Genomic DNA, 22,706 nt, shown 5'->3' on the forward strand with positions numbered 1-22,706 from the left:
CAAGGCATATGGCAGAACTTTTCAGTCCACTTTGATACTTTTTGCGTGACCTGCACGAAAGAAGCTTATGGCGAAGGCTGTCAAGAAGAAGAAGGAAATTATGGCATTGAAGATGAGCGTTCCGAAAACATAAGCGAGCTTCCTCCATCTAATCATCAAATTTCTCAGACTGTGATCGAAGTTCATGGAAAACGTGAGGAAGGAACGATTTGGATCGATGATAATGTTGGCATTTCCGGCCAATTTGAGGGTTATGTCTAAGCTTTTTAATTGGTGGTCGATTTCAATGGGATTCTCGAAATGGAAAGAGTTTACCAGCTCTTTCTGCACTTTTTGAGCAAATGTCAACGACAATCTACCGGTTCCGCCCATATTTGGAATATCTCTTGTATTAGCGCAGCTGAGTAATAGAGTTCTTCGAAACAAGGTCTTTCCCAAATAATCTCCAGGCCTATTTACTGAAATTGTAATTTCCCCATCTTTCAAGCAAAGGTCGGTAACTTTGTTCAGACAGAAGATGTCGAGATCAAGGTTCATATTATAAGGGATATCAGCCCGAAGTGGAACGTTTTGCGCGAAACCGTTAGCCTCAATCTGTGGTAGTACTGTCGTGTCTGTAGAATGCCGTTGAAATGCGAAATGAAACGTAGATTTCCCTGACCAACTTCCCCTTTCCGTCCTGCCCTCAGAGAAAAGCACTGTCCTCGTTGAGTCAGAAGGGATCATTCGAGAGTAAAAATCGTGAAACAGGAAACCAGAGAGCGGGAAAATCATCATCACATTTACTAGAATCAAAATCATGATGTAGCCTCCGCATTGAGCCCACTTAAGCGGAAGTGTTATGTTTACCTGCATTTTGGCTTATAACCTTCAATTTCAGTCCTTTTCGAACGCTGGAAACGCCAGAAAGCTCAATAACGGTGCAATTAGTAGTTTTGCTGTCTTGGGTTGCAAAAAAGTACCTTCTTGATATGTCTTTTTGTTGTTTTTCCGAAAGTTTACATCTTCTTGAAATAATAATTCCCATTCACTTGAATTATAGAAACATAGTATACTTAGTTGAAATCAAAACTTGACCATCAGTTCGACAAAAAGATCCTGGCTACTTGCTTGCTAAATAACATAGTCGTGGAGTTCAAAATTTACCGATATACTCTCTCTCTCTCTCTCTCTCTCTCTCTCTCTCTATATCGTTGTAGAGCAGCAGGGCACCAAATAAAAAAGCTCAGTAAAATGTGGTAGGCGCGACGATGGCGAACGGACAGGTGCGTGACTGCCTGGCAAAGTTCAAAATATTAATACAATGTCGCATGCGCGCGGGCGCGAAAAGTTCGTGATTCTCTCAATGCGTAGAATGTCCCCTGTGATACTTCAAACCATTCAAGTTCTTGTACCTTTTGCCGCACACCTCGCAGCGGTACGGTTTGTCCTTTTCGAGCCCTAAGCCATCAGGGTATGGCTCATTACTTTCGGGGTCGATGATGCTGAAAGTGCCGTCTGGATTCTCATGGAGCTTCTGGTTCTGGTGGCCGTGCAGTTTGTGGTATTTGAGCCCGTTCTGGTTTTTGTAAGTCTTGTCACATCCGATGACCGGGCATTTGAATGGTTTGTGTTCCTCATGGTCCATGACGTAGAGTCTGCGGGCCGGATCGTCGATAAAACCGGGCTGCTGTTTGCGCTTGTTAACAGCTGTGGTGGGCACAGTTGCCACCGCTACGCCTTCCTCTTCGTCGTCGTCGCTCATGCTACTGTCTTCAGAATCAGGACCGTTTCCAATCTTCGGTGATATTTTGGTTCCCGCGACGGCACCAGTGTCCACTTGCTTCCACGCTTTCGCTAAATCAGCTGGTAAAGGTGGAGCCGCGCCGCCCATGATGGCAGATCCATCGTGCAGGTCGTCGACGATATCCGCGTCCATGAAATCAAGGTCGATACCTGCGCCTACGCTGCCCACCTGTGATGGGAATCGCTGTCTATTCAGTAATGCGGCATTGGAGGCATTGCCCATTACTCTTTGCTGCTGCTGTTGTTGCTGATGCAGCATTTGCTGCTGCTGCTGTTGCTGCTGCTGTTGGAGAAGAGCACTTTGCCGCTGCTGTAAGTGATGCTGTTGCAGTCCGGTATGTTGGGAATGGTGTTGGTTAGAGACTTGTGACTGTTGTTGGTGCTGCTGTGATTGAAACTGCTGCATGACCGAAGCATCCAATCCCTGTTTTCCATGGGGCTGCATGTTCAACGAATAGTTGTTGAACCCGCCTTGCATCTTATTGTTATTGTTGCTGCCAGCGGAGCCGTTGAAACCGCTGCCCGAAACACCTGCATTCGCCATAGGTCCTCGTTTCCCGCTTTGACCGGCGCCATTCTGCAAGAAAACCTCGTTGGTAGAAACTGCATCAACCAAGTTCCCATTCAGATGCAACTGCTGGATGTTACTGGTCGTATTCGAGCTCGGATTGTGCGGTCCGCCATGCAGTTGTTGTTGCATGGCCTGATTGAACATCTGATTTTGCATTTGTTGTTGCACATGACTGTTGTGCTGCTGCTGTTGTTGTTGCGGTTGTTGTTGTTGTGCGTTCTGCTGCGGTTGCTGTTGCTTGGCAAACTGCTGGTATTGAATGTTATGATGCTGTTGTTGATGCGGAAGCCCTTGCTGATTTCCAGCTTGCTGCTGTCGCTGATGCTGAGACGACTGATTAAGGTGTTGCTGTTGATGCCCATGTGGCGCTTGAGCTTCTTGCATAGACTGTCGCTGATGGAACTGCTGTTGCTGTGGTGTTTGGCGCTGCTGTTGTTGGAGCTGCTGCTGGTACATGGCGGTCATTCGCCGCTTTTTCAAAGCGTTGTTGTTGGCAACTTGTGCGGAGTTTACTCCAGCCATGCCAGTCATCGCACCACTTGAGAGCCCTGCATTGGTCGGAATGTTGGCAACCGATGATGCATGAGTATTGATGGTTCCCGGCGAGGTGGAGATATGGGCCTCCTCGTAATGTCTTAGCAGGTCGTGGAGGCCCGGAAGTAGCAGACCACAGCACGAATAGTCCTTGCAATACTGTTTTTCGAGGTTGGGCAGATAGGCGGACGCTGCACCCGGTGGCGAGAACGAAGAGCCACCTGCCAGGTTTCCGGCCGCGGAAGATCCAGCAGTGTTCCCAATGTACGTATGCTGCGGTACTCCGCTGGATCCCTGGTGAGCTGCTTGCGACATATGAGCGTGAATCATCACTTCGTCGCGCAGCCAAGACCCGATGGTGAGCGATCCCCATGATACCCCTCCCATTCCTTGCGAATGGGCGATCGATTCTCGTCTGAGTTTTGCCATGTTTGCAGGGTTCACCGAATTAGCAACCTGCTGGGACGACGACGATGCTGACATTTCATTATTGATAAGAATCCCCGGCGTCGAACCAGCTGCGTTCGATGCTGTTGCCGATGACACGTCCATGTTTGTGTGTGTATATGTATGCTTAAACGATGATTTCGTAAAAGCACTAGTTCTTGCTAGCGCACTTGCTTTTGAAGCACTTCTTACTGATGCGCGCGCCCAGGATTTCAAGAAAACCCACTTTCTGATCCAAAAACTTCAGCTTTTCTTCTGGCTTTTTCCCCCAAAATTACGGCCTCTTCTAACTCTCTCCTTTGTCCGTACAGTTCCCTGCTGTCCCAGTTCTCTGTTATCGATAACCGGGTGGGTGGAGCTTCTTAACTGTGTCCTGTGCGTTTAGTTCGATTTAACTAGCTGAGCGAAGCTGAGCGAAGCTGAGATGGCCAATATTTCTTTAAAAGGAGACAGAGACAGATTTACCACCGCCGTGCTTCAGCACGAACGTCCCTGCTTGCCGTAATTCGAAGGTGTGACTTCCAGGTGACCTGTGAGCAGTCAGCTGTCAGCGCCGCGAGAAACAGTTTCTGAGCGAGCCAGCAACGACGTAACATGACTATGACGACAACCATAACGAAACCCAATCTCTCTGCTACAGTTTATGCGCCAGCTGGTCTGTACTTACGATTTAAGTCCCGCTTTTCTCAATCTTCGGCTCTTCCTTTCCCTCTCAGTAGTCCCGTGCATGTTCTTAACGCACTGTAAAAAGTGAGTTGCGCGGGTAGTCAGTATGGCTAACACGCTACGAGGACTTCTGGTTTTGTCCTGATCACAGCCGGAAGCTCAAACACAGGGCCATTTTTGGTCTAGTTGACAAATCTGAAAAGGAGCTTGCGAAGAAGCACCGACGACCAATTGGCGTCCACAGATAATCCCATAGTGTTTAGCCAGTCTCGTCGCCACAAACTTACTTCAATCCTGCTGTGGTGGGCATCCATTACGGGCGAGAAGCAGGTGATGGTATGCTAGTGATTTGGTCACTTCGTACAATGTGAACTTGCCAGCACAGACTACTACCACTACCATCACCTCACAGCACTAGCACCGGTCGGTGTGGTAATGTGATGCGATCGCTGCTTGGTCGCACAGTGGCAGAGGCCGTTACTGCTGTGAGCTACAACGCAGCTCAGAAAACCTGTATCCAAAAATTCCGCGCCAGGTCCCTAGGAAGTGACAATGCCAACGTACATCTGCGCGCAAGAACGCGCAACGTACATATCTCACATCTTGAAGCCAGCAGCGATCTAGGTGGGTGTTGAATGTTTGGTCTCATTCTTGTGTCCTTCTCCATGCCCACAACTAGGCCCACTGGGTCTAGTTGTGGGATTTTACGGTGCTCACCCAGACACCCGCATAAGGACACGGAACGTGAGTTTGGGTGGGCGATCATCGTATTAACGGTTGGGACAATGTTTCCGGGTTTAGTTGCTGACGTTAATGCGTCAGTGTTGACTCTGGAACAGTGGGTGGTTCATTCAGATCGATGGTGTAAAAGGTTTTGCTAAGATCCGGCGTTGAAGGGGTGGATTTTGTTGCAATGCCAGTTTTGCCGGTTCCAAAGCGTGGATAATGCGTGGATATTCTTGGAAACTCATGACTGAACTGTTGGGGTACTCTGGTGGAGCGGCCGATCTTGCTGATAATACGTTGCTGCTGCTCATCGTTTGCATTCCGTGCTCATCTGAACACACCATTACCGTCTCAACAAGCAGCTGGGGCCACCGAGCTTTCTTGTCTTCACCCGCTTTTTGAATCGTTTTTAGCCGCCGAATTGAGTAGAAACCAGAACAGGGGTTTCAAATGCATAGGAACCAACGACGATAACTCCGGTTCTGCTTTCTCGTTTGGAAGACCGGGTGCTAGTAGACAAATTCTAGATTCTTTCAAGCAGTTTGTACCCAGCACGATTGGCGTAGAACGTATAAGTCACTCAGGGTCGCTATGAAACCCGTTCGAACGCTTTCGAAGGTCACGAAAAGACAACAAGTATCTCATTTTGCAAAAAATACTTCTGTGACGGCTTTGGTCATCATTCAACGTCGTTTCTGTCGATCGGCGGCTAATTTTTCAAATCTTTCGATTTAGGAGGTTTCGAACGTTTTTTCTTCCATTCCAGTTCAAATCAGACACGTAGATTTCGAATCAGACACCAGCGAGCACGTTAACTGAGGAATTTCTGGCCTTCATGCCCTTCTTGTATTGTAAAAGTGGTGGATTCAAGAAGGAAAGGTGTTTTTGTGTTAATGACTTTATTTCAGTGTTTTCGTGCCGCGCTACCTGCTGGTCAATGATTATGTAAGTACGTATAAATCGTGACTAGCACGTGCTGTATGTTCGTATTTTGTGATACCTAAACTATATCACGTGATTTTTATGTTTATGTAATCTTGTTTTCTATCACGTGTTTTACTAATGTTACGTAATACATTTTGTTTATGTAATCGACCTCTAAGCTTTTTCCAATCAATCTCAAATTTTCATTAGTACTCATCAAGTATGATGAGCGATGAGCTAATGAAGATTACGATGAGTTTCGAAAACACTCTTTGAAAGCTGTCTCTTGAGTCGATTCAGATGTCAACAAAGCACGCATTGGAATCTGTGGCTGTAGAGGACCATGAACCTCTTTCGAAGCGGCCAAATACCTCAGGCATAGCTCACATTAAGCCCGAGTTTGTAGTTAAAGCTGATGCTGCCGCCGTCAAGAACACGTCTTCAACCGCCAATGACGAGGAAGAGCCAGTTTCTGACCGTATAGCCACCGGCAACACTGCGGGCAAGAAGGGCAAGTCAAAAAAACGCGGTCAGAATAAGAAGCGTAATATTACCCAGGTCAAAGAACAGTACCAGCTGTGCTCGAAACTTGTACTGGGGAAAGACCCAAACGAAGAATGCCCGTTTGGCGAAAGCTGCCGTTACGTGCACGACATAGATCTATACCTCGCCCACAAGAAGCCCGAGATCCAAAGCGAGCAATTCTCGGTCTGTCCTGTGTTCGAAACCTTAGGCCGATGCCCAATGGGTTTCAAATGTAGGTTTCTAAGCTCTCATAGTGACCCAGAAACCAAGCAATTGCAATTCAAACCAGAACAGGATGTCAAGTTGCTCTACGACGCCAACCACGAGGTAAATGTCATTGCCGCCGACAAGAAACTCGATCTGATTAAAAAGAGATTTTCGTTTGAGAAAAGTGACTTCGTGCTGGAAATCATAGATGCTATTCAGCAGGAGTTCAGAGATGGGCTCAACGAGGAGAAGCAGGCCGCAGCAAAGGCACAAAAGGAACATTCTGGCACCGAGCAGGACCAGGAACAGGACAAGGCGCCTCAGGTTTTGCAAAGAGAACAGGAACAGAAAGATAAGCGCAACCGTCAAAAGGAGCTGTATCTTGAGTATAAGGATACCCGGTTCTTTGCCCAGGAAAAAAAACGTTTGGATTTGAAAAATAAGAAGATCGTATCGCCATTAACCACGGTCGGAAACTTACCATACCGTCGTCTGATGCGTAAATTAGGCGCAGACGTCACTTACTCTGAAATGGCTCTTTCTGTACCTTTGATCCAAGGCACAAACTCCGAATGGGCACTTCCAAAGGCGCACGTTTCTGAAATTCCTGGTTTTGGAGTCCAGATTGCGTCTGCCAAAGCCTGGCAAGCGGCTAAAGCGGCCGAGGCATTGGCCAATTTTGCTCCCGACATCAGTGAGATCAATTTGAACTCCGGATGCCCTATTGATCTACTGTACAGACAGGGATCCGGAAGTGCTCTTCTGGATAATCCAGCGAGAATGATTAGATGTCTCAACAGCATGAACTACGTTACAGGAGATATCCCAGTCAGTGTAAAAATTCGCACAGGAACAAAGGATGGTCATCCCATGGCGCAAGGTTTAGTACGCCGATTAGTCAGTGAGACAGACGTTGCTGCTATCACATTGCATGGGCGTACAAGACAACAGCGTTATACTAGAAATGCAGATTGGGACTACGTTAAACAAGTCTCTGCAACGTTGAGAGAGGCAGAGGCAGAATCGCAGGAAAGGGAGAAGGATAAGAGAGAGTCACAGCAGCGAATTCAATTTGTCGGGAATGGTGATATCAACAATTTTGAGGATTGGTACAAGCATATGGAAGACGAAAACATGGATAGTGTAATGGTTGCTAGAGGAGCTTTGGTGAAACCTTGGATTTTCGAAGAAGTGGAAGCTCAGCAACATTTGGATAAGAGTAGTCAGGAACGTTTAGAGCATTTGAAAGATTATGCTCGGTTTGCTATGGATCATTGGGGAACAGATGAATATGGTATTTCTCAAGGTCGCCGGTTTTTCTGCGAATTCATGTCATTTTTCCATCGCTATGTTCCTATGGGAATTTGTGAGAGATATCCTGTGTTACTCAACGAAAGGCCTCCAAACTGGAAAGGCAGAAACGATTTAGAGACTTTGATGGGTAGCACGGATGTGAACGATTGGATCAAGTTGAGTGAAATGTTTTTTGGTAAAACAGATGACAGTTTTGTATTTTTACCAAAACATAAGAGTAACTCGTATGCAAATTGAAGGTAGCGATGCGTTAAGAGCAGATGAAACGGAAAGCGAGATGAGAAATTTATAAACTCTGGCTGATTGAAAATTAACTAGAACTTATAAGAAGGCTATTATGTGCAGATCAGTTTGAAGTTGGAAAACCGATTTAGGCAGGAGAAAACAGCAGATTCAGTAAGCTTTGATTTGCTAGGTGAACAGCAAAATTGGTTGTCCTGGAATCTATGCTAATGACTGTCCAAAATGCGTATTGCGTCGTGGCTTTGACAAAACCATTTTTGAATCATGGTTTTAACTATGGATCTGACAATGCTGAAGATTGTGGCACTGACTTAAATTCACATCTCCACTTGTAAACTTTCGGCACGTTCCTTGAGGGACTCGATCTCCTTGTCTGCATCCGCAATCTGTTTTTTCAAGTCATTGACGTCCATATTTTCAGGTTCGTTTCTGTACTTTTCCTTCAGTTCCAACAATTCCCATACCAACCCGTAAGTTCTGAACACGGTGAAAGTTAGAAACAATGTAATGCCAGTAAGATACATGTTTCTTTGAGCGTAAAACTTACGACTTTGGACTTCGTTCCGGTCACTGACGCCCACGCCTGCAGCTATGGATGTTTGCGCTAGTTCGGTGTTGATACTATACACACGATTGATTGTATCCACAAACAGCAACAAAATGAACCCTAGAATACATTTTATGGCTACTTGAACTTGTGTAAGTCGAAACGGCCTAATCAACGCCATCGTAACAGGTTTGCGATATTTGGACGGAATGGGTAGTGCCAGCAACAGAAACATGACCATTTCGAAAGCCAAGATGCCGAAAACAAATGTGTAGTAGAGTGTCATGGTATTGGAATGTTTTTAAGCTATATATGATGGGTTAGTGAGAGCCCGCACGCTTGTGGAACAGTTCGAGTAAGTTTCCAAAGCAAGAATTGTTGTATAGGACAGCGATTTATGAACATTAGGGAAATATGGAATGTCGTTTTGTACGTTGTGTAGTGTTTTTTTTGCGAAGTACCGATTAGCGCGAAAACTAATCGGACAAGAGTGTACAGTTTCGTGTCTTCATTGTGAGACATTGTATGGTAAGTAGTAAGGTCGGGGTTGATCTCTCCCGGATACAGTTTTATTACAGTTGATGGTCACGTGATACTTTTATTTCATCTGAATCTACAACAATTTTTTGGCATTCTTGAAGCGGTATATACACTCACTATCAATGCGTCTTGTTGGTCTTAGAGCTTGTCCTACGCGTTCGTTCTCTTTATTCACCGCTATTCTTCAAGGTTTTATTATTAGATGACTGTCACGTGACGTGATTCATTGCGCTATGCGGTAAAATATGGTGGAAAAGGGCATGATTTGGAGGTAGTGGAACTCCAGAAATGGAAATCACTTGAGTAGCGTCAGAATTTTGACTACTAAGCGAGCTCGGCAAACATTAATCAGTGACAGCTGGATTTCACATACCCGCTTGACACATTTAATATGGCATAAGGACATGTACTCGAGTACTTCTCTACCCAGTCATCCAGCCCATCAATTATAACAAGACCAGATCTCTCTTCAAGCATACCAGAGCACTCGAACACAAGATAACCAACATTGAACGGACCAGATTTCGGAATGGCCACTAGCACCTGTAATCCAGTAACCCTTACGAAAATGGGACAACTGTGGTGCACATGCCTTGTTCAGAAACCCCATGCACTGGGCTGTGTTGTCACAGCATGATGATTAACTGCACTTGAGCTGTGCAAACAAAGGACCCATTAAGGGTGTTTTCAAGCACAGCGCCCAGTAGATATTGATATGGTGTGGATACTACTGAGATACAAGCTGTGTAGATGGTTTACGTGCTAAAACTGTGTGGCGCGCGACGACGACGGTCTCGTATTAGATGATTTGTGTATTTTTCGTGTCACCAGGATACTAGCGAAGAGCAGCTCGAGTAATCATTTGGACCACGAGTAGAAAGGTATGGTATGGCTAGTTTACTGCGGTGTGTGTCTTGCGATGTTCACCGAGAATACCAATCACATAGCCTCGAAAGCAGGCTTCGAAAGCAGGCTTCGAAAACAGGCTTCGAAAACAGGCTTGAAATCTCCAATTACAAGTAGCTTAAAGTGATGTAAGCGGTATAAATATATGCAGGGTCGTGTATATATAGTCACTGGCTTGTGCACAGGACTTTGTTGAGATTTGATTTGATAATGGAAATCGACAGAGCAAAGCACCTGGAGCAAAGCACGAGTAGATTCATTCAACTTCAGCGCTAAAATGGACCTCAGTGAGCTACAGATACATGACCCTGCCAAAAAGAACGATATAAATCATTTAGATAACTTCAACCCACTAGTCATTGGAAAAAACTCTATTACGAGGCTCTGTGACTGGTACTGTCGTTGAACATCGTGCGACGCTCATCGCAGTAAACTAACCAGGACTGGGCACGAATCACGAATCCGGGCGCGAATCCGGCTGGTTTAATTAATTTAGCCCGCATTCAAATGTTAAGTTGTTTATATAAAACTATAAAGACTCACGCATCCCATAGTTCTCTCCTCCTCCCGATGTATTTACACCGCAGCTTGAGTTGTTTTGAGTAACACCATGTCAAATACCTTGATGTAAATCACAGAAGAATAATCAATATATAGAAGGCCATCGATCAGTGTAAGCCGGTGGATCTATTATGTACGTTGGAGAGATCTGAACATTGTCGTCTAACAGCTTTCGCGGCAAGGAAACTTGAAGGCTGGAGGTTTCCACCGCGTATACAGTGACGGATTCGTGGTAAAGTCACGAATCCACAACCGTGGAATATGGCTGGATTCTTCCCCAGTCCTGAAACTAACCATGCGTTGTAGTCACTATATACGTATCTACTCATGTTTTCCACTAGTAAACCTACTCGAGTCTACTCTTCACTATCGTTGCGACAGGCTCTGAAGGTTAGCATATGCTTATGATAGCTTAAAAGGACGACAGTATTTTAGGAATGGGGGCAAATTCAAAAGTTGTCGCATGCTCACGTGCCTCACGCTCACGTGCTTCGACCTCGTTTTGAATCGAGTGTATATTATTTCACAACCAGCGGTTGCGAGGTTCAACCAAACAGAAGCTAGTAGAGACGTTCACGAGGTACGAATGTCAGCTTCTGATAAGAACTTGGGCCCTAGATCTACTACTACGAGCTACACCTCTACGCATTCAATCCTGAATTCATGGCAAAGTCGAGAGTCCATAATCTTACCAAACGACATTCAGATTCGCCAACTTCGTCGCTGTCGCTACTGCTTTGAGCAGGACTGGGGAAGAGTACGACAAAAATCGCGAGTAGCCGTATTTGATGACGAGTAGAAACGCGAGTAGAAATATTGATTTCAGCGGTAACATTAACTTATTTCTAACAAAAAAGACGACGAACCATCTTGAATCTCGCGTTCAAAGGTAGTTTGTTACTAGGTATTCCGGTTCCCTAAGGTATCAAATACTAACATCGAAAGGAAATACTTCAGCAAAATGAGCGCTTGAGCCATCCATACCTGACCCTTCTTGTATTCAAATTAAGTAGACCAAATCAAGTCACTAGTCATACGAAATGTGGAGCCCATTCTGAGGCTGTCTTACTAGTATTGCCGGTGAGCATCGTGCAATGCCCACCGCAGTAAACCAATCATACCATCGGAAGTCTACTCGTGGTTCCACGAGTATCATAGTCATTAAATGCGTATCTACTCGTGTTTTTCACGAGTAAACCTTCTCGAGTCTACTCTTCCCCCAGTCGCATATCACTTACCACGAGTCCCGGTCTTGAAAACCGTTTAAACGCTGAACCCATAGCTCTTGTTAGAACAGAGAGAGAGAGTAACAACAAGCTACTATGGAACGCATACAATCTTTACCGTTCCCGAATCTACAATGTATTTTTCGCGTGTTGACTCAACGATGAGCTGGATACGCGCCTAATCCGAATCCTAAGCAGTTCATCCAAGTGCACCGCCTATACCTTACCAAACCATACCCAGAGACTATACACACGCTCGCTCTCTAGTTGTGCTCACCACCCAGTCACCCAGTCACCCATACACCCCACACAAAGTGCTCTCTCACCCTAACCGTTCACCCGTGCACCCCCAAACCCACACACCGCGCCCTCACGAAATGGTATCTCTATCCGTTTTCCTACGCACGTTTCTGAGTCTGACGCGTACACGCCTGTGTTTTTTTGTTGTTTTTTTTTTTTCCACTTCTTCCTCGTCCAGCTTCACCAGCGTAATTTTTTTTTTGCCCCCCCCCCCCCCCGTCGCCTTCGGCGAGCTCAGGTCGTGGGTATTTAAACACGGGGCCTTTTTCGTCTTCAGGCCGGTTCCCCCGGGGGAAAAAAACAACAATATATTCACACACAGGGGAGAGCTGTTTGATCCCGTGACGAAGTGTGAGAAAGCAAAAGGCGGGTAACTGAATAAAGGGGAGCAGCACGTGGACGCCTGTCATCAATAACGAACGTTGCACCGGGAAATCTTCACGCGTACACCACATGACCGCGGCCGAGCCAGAGGCCCACGTGATCCACAGCAGCAAAAGCAACGGGGGCTCGGCGGCTAATGCCGTCGAGAAGCCCGCGTTCCAGCAAACCAAGGTCGAAGAAAGAGCCAACGGGACAGGGGCAGCAGGCGGTGGTACTGACGTACCACCTCCCTCGCCCCCACCGGAAGAAAGAGACCAAACACCGGCGAAAATGGAGCCGGCTCCGGCTCCTCCCCCAGAACCGGATCTCAACAATCTCCCGCAAAATCCTCTGCCCAAACACCAGAATAAACACGCCACCACCGCCGTTAAAGCCGTCAAAAGGTTGAAAGACGCCAGGCCTTTCCTGCAACCGGTAGACCCCGTTGCCCTCAACGTGCCGCTCTACTACAATTTTATCCAAAGACCCATGGATCTCGGGACGATCGAGCGGAAGCTACAACACAACGCGTACGAGACTCCAGAACAGGTGTCTGCAGATTTCAACCTCATGGTCGAGAACTGTGTGCGTTTTAATGGTGAATCCGCAGCCATCTCGCAAATGGGTCGCAACATCGAAGCTAGTTTCGAAAAGCATATGCTCGGAATGCCCGCACGTGATACACCTCCAAAACCACGCGTCAAAAGACGGCGTTCAGAGCTCGAAACACCCGTGGTCATTCGTCGTGCTGAATCTCACAACGGTAGACCAAAACGGGAGATTCACCCACCAAAATCCAAGGACATTTACCCCTACGAGTCTTCCAAACCTCGTTCCAAGAAGCATCAAACCGAACTACGGTTTGCTCAACAAGTGGTAAAGGAACTCATGTCCAAAAAATATAGCTCTTTCAATTACCCGTTTTTGGAACCCGTGGACCCTGTGGCCCTCAATTGTCCCACATATTTCGATTACGTGAAACAACCGATGGATTTGGGTTCAGTAAGCCGTAAGCTTAGCAATTGGGAATACGAAAATGTTGATCAAGTCGAAAGCGATGTACGTCTTGTTTTCAAAAACTGCTATGCGTTCAATCCCGATGGCACAATTGTCAACATGATGGGTCACCGTCTGGAAGAAGTGTTCAACACCCGTTGGGTGGACCGTCCTATTGTTCCAGAAGACGAATCTGACGAAGATGAAGATGGAGAATCGGATTATTCGAGTGACGAGAACGAGTTGGATATTAACGGTGGCTCTGGCACTGGTGCCGGTGGTGCTGGAGGACATCTCGATAATGAAGTGGATGAAAGTTTAATCACAAATCCGGCCATCCAGTACTTGGAGCAACAACTAGATCGCATGAAAATTGAATTGCAAAACCTGAAGAAACAGGAATTGGAACGCATTCGTAAAGAACGTCGGTTGGCAAGAGGTACACGCAAAAGACGCACAGGCCGTAAGAAATCTAAAGTTGATTCCAACGGCCACAGTAGACGTAAGAAGAGCAAACTGAAAACGGTGGTTACTTACGACATGAAGAAGATCATCTCTGAACGAATCAATGACCTGCCGGCATCCAAGCTGGAAAAAGCCGTGGAATTGATCAGGAAATCGATGCCGGACATTGGTAAAGAAGATGAGGTCGAGTTGGACATCGACATGCTCGATAACACCACCATTTTAACTCTTTTCAACACGTTTTTCAGGTCCTATTCTGAGTCGGCTATCGGGAATGGCGCTGGTGCGGACGACACATCCAACAACCGCAATTCTTTGTCGCCAAATTCAGCTGGTTCAAAGAGGGCCAGGCGTAGAAGCAAGGCTTTGAGCGAGCTGGAACAAAACAAACAGATTGAAAAGATCAAAAACAAATTGGCTATACTGGACGGAGCTTCACCCACAACGGCAAGTGCATTTAACAACCTTGCTGCCGGTGGAGAATCTTCCGAGGACGATGATGATGACGACTTAAGCAGCGAAAGCGAAGAAGAGTAGATGCCCAGAAATTCGAAACAACACGGTAGATTTTTTGCGTTCACCTTGGCGCTTGGCATTAATGGGGATATGATTTTGCGGTGAAAAAGGGTAAAGATAAGTGTACAATACGAGAAACACAATATAGAACTCGGAACAAGCATTATCAAAGGTTTTTTTTTTCGGGAGGACAATGTCTTGGATACCGCACATTGTTTCAACCTTATTCCTCCTTGACTGTATTGACCGGATGTTCCGGCAGTTAACGTTATCCCCATTTCCATTTACAGTATCATATATAGCATGGAGGTTGAGCGCTATTGCGTCCCTCGTGTATTACTAGCAAATAATGTTGACAAAAGACGGTTGTGGAATAGGACAGTTGATGTCTCTTGTATAAGAAGGCTTTGACGTACAGTGGTGTATCACCAAGTAGTTACACTATAACTACTGTTTGTTTGAGATTTTGATGAACTTTTATAGTCCGTGTCGTTATGAGCATTGACTTGTATTCAAAATGGCCGAAAGCGACCTAAACAAGAAACGAATATATGAAACTTGATTCGATAAAAGGTATACAGCCGTTGAGATAAACTCCTGAGTCATGGCACATATTTCCAAGTAGATTTGACACTTGGCCATAGTTTTTGAAGGTTCAGTATCAATGCTTTACACCTGAAGTTATTTTTCTTGCGAGAACACTACGATTCTTATGCAAAGGCCATCTTTAAACTGACAATGGCCCAAAGAAACGAAGCTCCTCTAAAAAAGAATTCTGGGCTTCACTTAGATGTTTAACTCTTCACCATTCAGATGCTTTTAATGTCCAAAATTGGTACTTCAACATTTCCGTGATTCTAGAATCCATACAACATACACAGAGTCCACAATTCTGATAATTCCAAATAGGCTGTATCACATATGATCTCCAGTTTTCTCAGGTCTCTCGAAATCGCTATTTTTGAGCGGTTTAACGTTGTAGGTGGAGAGATGACCAGATTCCTCATACTTTCGACTCAAAGCGTCACGGAATTGTTTCTTCACAGCCAGTTGACCAAAAAATCTGAAAAGAAGCTCTTAGAAACGCTAAAGTTTCGTTTGAATTGTTGGAAACATCAAAATGCAGGGGTGGCTCTTCATTGGACCACTGTTAACATAACTTCTATACTGACCATCTTTCAGGTGAAGTACCGTCAGACGAGTCTATCAATTCGAAGAACATCTAAATCATCATACAGCTGAATCAGACTACACTTTACAATTCACCCTGTAAAACCAAGATGGCATCCTCTGATCAATCAATCGAGGAGCTTTTCGAACGTCTCAGAGTGCTCGACCATAATGAGCCCGAAAAATTTGAGGATTTGATTTCTGGTGCAGATATGGATCTGAAATCCGACAACACAAGTCGTGAGGAGATACTAGACAGATTCTTACAGCCCTCGAACGTGCTGTCATGGAATTTGCTGGATTTATTTCAAGAGGTTCCTGAAATGAACTTTATGGATGAGAACAAGAGCTCAAGAACAGCCGATTATGATTACCATCAATTTCTGCAAATTCCAGATTTCATCAAAAGAACAGCATACCATTTCAAAAGAAGAGGAATTGAGGGTAAAATAGACGGCTATCAGGAATCTGTGAAGTTAGAAGAAATTGCAAATGCTAATGCTTCCAATTCACTATCACTTTCTCGTAAAATTAACACCGAAGGTAGTTCAGTGAAAGGCTCTAGCGCTCAATTGCCCTTCGCGCCAGGTGGCTTGGCAATGTCTGCTTTGGCTCAAGATAGCGAATTATCCGGTATGGCTAATGCTACCAAATTGTTGCATCGAGACGACCAGGGGCTTTTTGATGTCCCGCCAGGTCTTGATCGAGGAATTGTCCCACAGGAGCTGTCTACTATTGATGATACCCAAATCGAAGGAGTGAATACTCTCAACAGTATTGATAACGAGTTAGAGAATTTACAGGAAATCACGGAAAGTCGTCAGAGAGAAGAAGATAACTTGGAAAAAGAAGTCTCGCAGCTCATTCTGTCCAGTGACCAAGCTGTCAATGAAACGGAGGTAGGGGTAGATGATTTGCTTCCAGTTGGAATAGATTTTGGACGTACCGCTCGTCAAACGAAAAATGAGATGGGACGCAAAAACTGGGCCCACGTTGTGGACCTGAATCACAGGATAGACAATTTCGATGAGCTGGTTCCCAATCCCGCGAGAACATGGCCCTTCGAGCTTGACGTTTTTCAAAAAGAGGCCGTCTACCATTTGGAGCAAGGTGATTCTGTATTCGTGGCTGCACACACTTCAGCAGGTAAAACAGTGGTAGCCGAGTATGCCATTGCTATGGCCACCAGAAACATGACGAAAACGATTTATACATCGCCTATAAAAGCTTTGTCAAATCAGAAATTTAGAGATTTCAAAGAGGACTTGACCGATATTGATGTTGGTTTGATTACTGGTGACGTCCAGATCAACCCAGAGGCCAACTGCCTCATTATGACAACTGAAATTTTGAGATCCATGCTTTACCGTGGTGCCGATTTGATCAGAGATGTCGAATTTGTCATTTTTGATGAGGTGCACTACGTGAATGATCAAGATCGTGGTGTGGTATGGGAAGAAGTCATCATTATGCTTCCGCAGCATGTCAAATTCATCTTGCTTTCTGCAACTGTTCCTAACACTTTTGAATTTGCTAATTGGATTGGCAGAACAAAACAGAAGAACATATACGTCATCTCAACACCCAAAAGACCTGTCCCACTCGAAATCAACATATGGGCCAAGGAAAAAATGATCCCGGTAATCAGCGAGAAAAGAGAGTTTCTCGAGGCGAATTTCAAACAACACAAGGAGCTTATTGCGGGCAAAAGTGACAAAGCTCCTACAACGTCGAGTCGAGGTCGAGGTGGAGCGGTTCGCGGAGGTGGTTCGGCTCGCGGAGGTGGATCTGGCCGCGGGGGGCCAACACGCGGTGCTATGCGTGGGGGCTCGCGTGGTGCTGGCGCGGTGGGCTCCAACAGAAGCGATTTTTTCAAAAGAAGTGGTCCGAATAAGAAGACATGGTCCAATCTCGTGAACTACCTTAAGGCAAATGAACTACTGCCTGCTGTCATCTTTGTTTTCAGTAAAAAACGGTGTGAGGACTATGCGGATTGGTTAGACGGCGTCAACTTTTGCGCGAATAAGGAAAGATCGCAGATCCGCATGTTCATTGACAAATCAATTACGCGGCTCAAGAAGGAAGACAGGGATCTTCCCCAAATCACTAAAATAAAATCTCTGTTAGAGCGTGGTATTGCAGTACATCATGGCGGATTACTCCCCATCGTCAAAGAGTTGATCGAGCTGCTGTTTGCGAAAGGACTCATCAGGATATTATTCGCCACAGAGACGTTTGCAATGGGTCTGAACCTGCCAACTAGGACGGTTGTGTTCAGCGAAATCCAGAAACATGACGGAAACAGTTTGAGAAATCTTAATCCAGGTGAGTTTACACAAATGGCTGGAAGAGCAGGACGGAGAGGGCTGGACAAGACTGGAACGGTGGTAGTTATGTCTTACACGTCACCTTTGGAGCAAGCTTCTTTCAAAGAGGTTGCTTTAGGAGTTCCCACTAAGCTGCAATCTCAATTCAGACTCACCTACAATATGATTTTGAACCTTTTGAGAATTGAAGCACTCCGCGTTGAAGAAATGATAAAGTATTCGTTCAGTGAAAACAGCAAGCAGACGCTGCTACCAGAACACGAAAACAAAATTAAAAGCTTGCAGAGTCAACTGGATTCTATTCAGTACTTTGATGGCGTCGAAGAAGAGGAGTTGAACAAGGCGCTGGATGCAATAATTAAATACAGAGAGTGCACAAAGGATATGATGAAAGAGCTCGCGAATGGAAACAGCATTTTCAGAGTTTTGAATGTGGGCCGTTTGATACTTTTCAGGGACGAAAATGATAACGCGAAACTGGCATTCGTGTTCAAAAACCTTCCTAAAGATGGGCAGGCTGTTGTAATGACGGTGACGAAACCCAATACATTGGAGACAGGCGAGCCCAACCACCTGCCGTACTTCTCAGGCATCCCGGACTTTATTAAAAACAACTTTAGGAAATTTGAACAAACCGATTTCTACATGGAGACGATTGCTATAGAAAATATAGAAATTGTCAGCGCCTTTACGCTGGATGTGTCAATGAGCGATGTCATGAAACAGGACCCCGAGGTACTTGAAAAGTTTCACGGGGAAGTGTCGCTAATTTTGAGAATCTCTAGAAAGCTGAAAGAGACAAAATACGAAAAGAAGGGTAGTTTGAAAGCCCATCAAGCTGTTCTAGATAGGGAAAGGATAAGGGCAGAAATTGCATCTCTTGAATGCTTGAGAGCCCCAAATTTTGCCGTACAATTCCTACCGAAGTTTAGGGAATTTGAAATTCAAAGGCAAATAAAGGACCTCTACCACCTGATGTCCGAACAAAATCTCAATCTGCTCCCTGACTACGAGCAACGTCTTTCAGTTTTGAAAGATGTTGGCTTTATAGACATGAGTCACAACGTTTTGCTCAAGGGAAGAGTGGCTTGTGAAATCAACACAGGTTATGAACTCGTTCTAACAGAATTGATCCTCGACAATTTTTTGGGAGATTTTGAACCTGAAGAGATCGTTGCCCTGTTGTCTGTTTTCGTTTATGAGGGCAGAACTAGAGAAGAAGAGCCTCCAGTTGTTACTCCTCGTCTGGCTAAGGGTAAAAGTAGAATCCAGGAGATTTATCAAACCATGCTTGACGTGTTTGAAAAGCACCAGATCCCGCTAACTAAGGATGAGGCAGAGTTTTTGGAGAAAAAACGCTTTGCGCTCATGAATGTGGTGTACGAATGGGCAAGAGGTCTTTCGTTCAAAGAAATAATGGAGATGAGCGTCGAATCGGAAGGTACTATCGTAAGGGTCATTACTCGTCTCGATGAAATTTGCAGAGAAGTGAAAACGGCGTCGATCATCATTGGAAATTCAACATTGCATATGAAAATGTCTCAGGCGCAGGAGTCCATAAAAAGAGATATAGTGTTTGCTGCAAGTTTGTATTTATGATGAGCCCTTCGTTGTTATAGATTATGTACTGCGTTCAGTAAAGCCCAACCATCGACAAGAAACGACTTTTTAAATGCCGAAAGATTTCTTTAGTATGGGCTTTGCTACCTGCTCTCGCAGCAAAGATGTCGTTTTGTCGTGATCGTTGATGACGCTGACATACCCAACGATGGCAAAAAAACACCTTTGATCGAATACTCTATGAATTCTTAGAGGTACTGCGTTTTCTGGCATCGTGATGCGCGCTAGCCTATCGAATCTGTGTCTTATGAACCGTCGAAGAAGAATTTCCGGTGAACGTCGTGAACTGCTCATATGTGCCATTTTCTCTTCGTAATTGAAGTCTAACCCACAAATATCATGTCTAGATTTCTTGAAAACGTTCATGAAGCTGCTCATTATACTCAATCGCAGGAGTGAAACGCCTAATCGTTGTAAATTTCTAACCTGATATTCTTTCCCGTCCGGAAAAGTCACTACGTCGTTTTTGATGGGGTATAAACATTTTCGAAACTGTCTCGATTCGCCACATTCAACACCATAGTCATCAAAGTGTAAAAACTCTCTAACTAATCGCAGTTTCTCGTCGTCTTTGGTTTGGAAGCTCACCTGCTTATAAGATCTCTGTGAGAGCCGTATTTTAGCCGGTTTGAAGTTCGAAAACTGCCTGAAAGTCGGTACTTCCCGTTTGACTGCCCACATAATAAATATGGCTGAAAATATGGCTTAAAAATGGTCCCGAATGGCCTTATTTTATGGGTTTTGTACTGTTAGTTCAAGAATTAAATATTTAAATGAAGCTCATCTCATCTCATCTCATCTCATTGCTCGACAAGCGGCGTCAAGAACTCATAAAAATAGCTCAAATAATGGCTCCCAAGACATCCAGCTCGAGCGGTAAGAAGAAGGCTAGCTCTGGTACTCCAGAGGAATCGAAAATGCCAAAATTCAAGCTTCCGACGACTTTTATAGCGAGACCTACGTTTAAAAACGATGAACGTTCTATTTGCAATGTGTACATGTGCAAGGAGGTGTTGAAGGCTCTTGAGATTGAAGCAGGAGGTCTCTGCATAGTTGGAAAGCTGAGTGAAAATGGTGTGGTGGGTGTAGCTCAGCCAGGAGATGATTCTCAGCCTTGCAACGTGATACAGCTGTCAGGGCCGCTCAGATCGGTAGGAAACGTCTTACTGGGAGATCGTTTGGAAGTGAGGAAGGCCACATTTCAACCGGAATATGCCTCTAGTGTCACCTTAGGATCAAGACAGAACATGCAACTTCCGGAATCTGCTGAAAAGCACATCTCGAAGCTGTTGGATGAATGCGGACTTATAATGCCGGGAATGGTGATTCTGGGACGAGAAGTGAGTGAAAACCTAAATCTCGACCTCGTTGTCACTGCTGTCAACGATGAGGTTGCCGAGGAGCTACCCAACATTGCAAAATTGGACATAAGCGGCTCAAACATCGAGCAAAACCAAGTTTTCTACTTATCACCGCCTGCGATTTTCCGTAAGGGCCATACCAAGATCATTCTTGGCGCAGATATCGCTCCTTCGATAAAATATGGTCTTCCTCAGCCTATTAGCTATGGGAGCGTTGGAGGATTAAAGAGAGAAGTAGACCTGCTCAAAAGAACCATTGAACTTCCGCTTAACGAGCCAACACTTTTTGCTGAATTTGGGGTAACTCCGCCACGGGGGATTCTACTTCACGGTCCACCAGGAACCGGTAAAACTATGTTGTTGAGATGCGTTGCTAGTGAGGCTAATGCACATATACTCACGATAAATGGGCCATCGATCGTCTCCAAATATTTAGGGGAAACTGAAGCTGCTTTACGGGATATTTTCAATGAAGCGAAACTGTACCAGCCATCGATCATTTTCATTGACGAAATCGATTCGTTGGCCCCGAGCAGGTCCAGCGATGATTCGGGTGAGGTGGAAAGCAGAGTTGTTGCTACATTACTTACTTTGATGGATGGTATGGGCAGTTCTGGCCGTGTTGTGGTTGTAGCCGCTACAAATAGGCCTAATGCGGTGGACTCGGCTCTGAGGAGACCCGGGAGACTGGATCAGGAGGTAGAGATTGCAATTCCAGATGTTGATGCCAGACACGACATTCTAGCTAAGCAGTTTGAGAAAGTTTCGGTGAAGCGTCATGAACTAACAGCTGACGATGTTGAATATATTGCATCCCGCACACACGGTTATGTTGGTGCAGACCTGGTAGCGCTGTGTCGTGAGTCCGTGATGAAAACTGTGCAGAGGGGCATGATTCAAGGTTTGGCTAGAGAAAGCTTAAAAATAACACTCAAAGATGTTGAAGATGCCATGGCTGAAATTCGTCCCAGCGCCATGAGAGAAATTTTTTTGGAGATGCCCAAAGTTTTTTGGTCAGATATCGGTGGTCAAGAAGACCTCAAAGTGAAATTGAGGGAGATGATTCAATTACCGCTAGAGGCTTCGGGGTCATTTGAGCGACTCGGCGTGTCGGCTCCAAAAGGTGTGCTACTATATGGACCACCGGGCTGTTCCAAGACTTTGACTGCCAAGGCCTTAGCTACGGAATCCGGGGTCAATTTTTTGGCGGTAAAAGGACCTGAGATCTTTAACAAATACGTCGGTGAGTCCGAGAGAGCGATTAGAGAAGTATTTCGAAAGGCCAGAGCAGCCTCTCCCAGCATTATATTTTTCGATGAGATTGATGCTTTATCACCAGACCGGGACTCTGGTGGCTCTACCTCTGCTGCTAACCATGTGCTTACGTCGTTATTGAACGAGATCGATGGTGTCGAGGAACTGAATGGTGTGGTAATTGTGGCTGCAACAAATAGACCTGACGAGATTGACCAAGCTCTCTTGAGACCCGGAAGACTGGACCGTCATATTTACGTGGGTCCGCCGGATTATGATGCCAGAATCCAGATTTTGAAGAAAAACACGAAAAATTTCCAGCTTGAAAACGCTGAAGAGCTTCTTACCGAATTGGCAGGGAAAACTGATGGGTGCTCAGGTGCAGAGGTTGTTCTTTTATGTCAGGAAGCTGGGCTTGCAGCAATTATGGAAAATCTGGAAGCCGAGCGAGTAGAGAGACGACACTTTGAAAAGGCCCTGAGCGGAATTGCACGAGGGATTGACGACGAAATGCTAGAATATTACCGTAATTTCCAGAATCGTAGTGGCATTTCAGCTTAAACTTTTCCCAGTGTCAGGGTCAGTGCCTGTGTTGGTGCCAGGTCAAAAAAG

At 45.4% G+C, this 22,706-nt stretch overlaps 8 protein-coding genes across 8 annotated transcripts; 4 read left to right on the forward strand and 4 right to left on the reverse strand.

The window, feature by feature from the left end:
* Positions 1-21: 21 nt before the first annotated feature.
* On the reverse strand, positions 22-855 carry SEI1 (LALA0S03e06942g1_1; the record flags this gene model as incomplete). Its single annotated transcript, XM_022773370.1, has 1 exon — positions 22-855. The coding sequence occupies one exon, from the start codon at positions 853-855 to the stop codon at positions 22-24; it is 834 nt and encodes a 277-aa protein (XP_022627851.1).
* Positions 856-1,342: 487 nt separating this feature from the next.
* SFP1 (LALA0S03e06964g1_1) lies at positions 1,343-3,442 on the reverse strand (the record flags this gene model as incomplete). The annotated part of the gene is made up of 1 exon (XM_022773371.1): positions 1,343-3,442. One exon carries the CDS (start codon positions 3,440-3,442, stop codon positions 1,343-1,345), a length of 2,100 nt encoding a protein of 699 aa, XP_022627852.1.
* Positions 3,443-5,953: 2,511 nt separating this feature from the next.
* On the forward strand, positions 5,954-7,936 carry DUS3 (LALA0S03e06986g1_1; the record flags this gene model as incomplete). The annotated part of the gene is made up of 1 exon (XM_022773372.1): positions 5,954-7,936. One exon carries the CDS (start codon positions 5,954-5,956, stop codon positions 7,934-7,936), a length of 1,983 nt encoding a protein of 660 aa, XP_022627853.1.
* Positions 7,937-8,259: 323 nt separating this feature from the next.
* YET3 (LALA0S03e07008g1_1) lies at positions 8,260-8,775 on the reverse strand (the record flags this gene model as incomplete). The annotated part of the gene is made up of 1 exon (XM_022773373.1): positions 8,260-8,775. One exon carries the CDS (start codon positions 8,773-8,775, stop codon positions 8,260-8,262), a length of 516 nt encoding a protein of 171 aa, XP_022627854.1.
* A 3,700-nt stretch (positions 8,776-12,475) lies between these two features.
* BDF1 (LALA0S03e07030g1_1) lies at positions 12,476-14,383 on the forward strand (the record flags this gene model as incomplete). The annotated part of the gene is made up of 1 exon (XM_022773374.1): positions 12,476-14,383. One exon carries the CDS (start codon positions 12,476-12,478, stop codon positions 14,381-14,383), a length of 1,908 nt encoding a protein of 635 aa, XP_022627855.1.
* Positions 14,384-15,642: 1,259 nt separating this feature from the next.
* Positions 15,643-19,458, forward strand: SKI2 (LALA0S03e07052g1_1; the record flags this gene model as incomplete). Its single annotated transcript, XM_022773375.1, has 1 exon — positions 15,643-19,458. One exon carries the CDS (start codon positions 15,643-15,645, stop codon positions 19,456-19,458), a length of 3,816 nt encoding a protein of 1,271 aa, XP_022627856.1.
* Positions 19,459-19,527: 69 nt separating this feature from the next.
* Positions 19,528-20,160, reverse strand: LALA0_S03e07074g (LALA0S03e07074g1_1; the record flags this gene model as incomplete). Its single annotated transcript, XM_022773377.1, has 1 exon — positions 19,528-20,160. The coding sequence occupies one exon, from the start codon at positions 20,158-20,160 to the stop codon at positions 19,528-19,530; it is 633 nt and encodes a 210-aa protein (XP_022627857.1).
* Positions 20,161-20,327: 167 nt separating this feature from the next.
* Positions 20,328-22,655, forward strand: AFG2 (LALA0S03e07096g1_1; the record flags this gene model as incomplete). Its single annotated transcript, XM_022773378.1, has 1 exon — positions 20,328-22,655. One exon carries the CDS (start codon positions 20,328-20,330, stop codon positions 22,653-22,655), a length of 2,328 nt encoding a protein of 775 aa, XP_022627858.1.
* Between the last annotated feature and the right edge of the window lie 51 nt (positions 22,656-22,706).

This window comes from Lachancea lanzarotensis, scaffold LALA0S03 (assembly GCF_000938715.1).
Source record: "Lachancea lanzarotensis genome assembly LALA0, scaffold LALA0S03, whole genome shotgun sequence".
NCBI classification, from domain to species: domain Eukaryota; kingdom Fungi; phylum Ascomycota; class Saccharomycetes; order Saccharomycetales; family Saccharomycetaceae; genus Lachancea; species Lachancea lanzarotensis.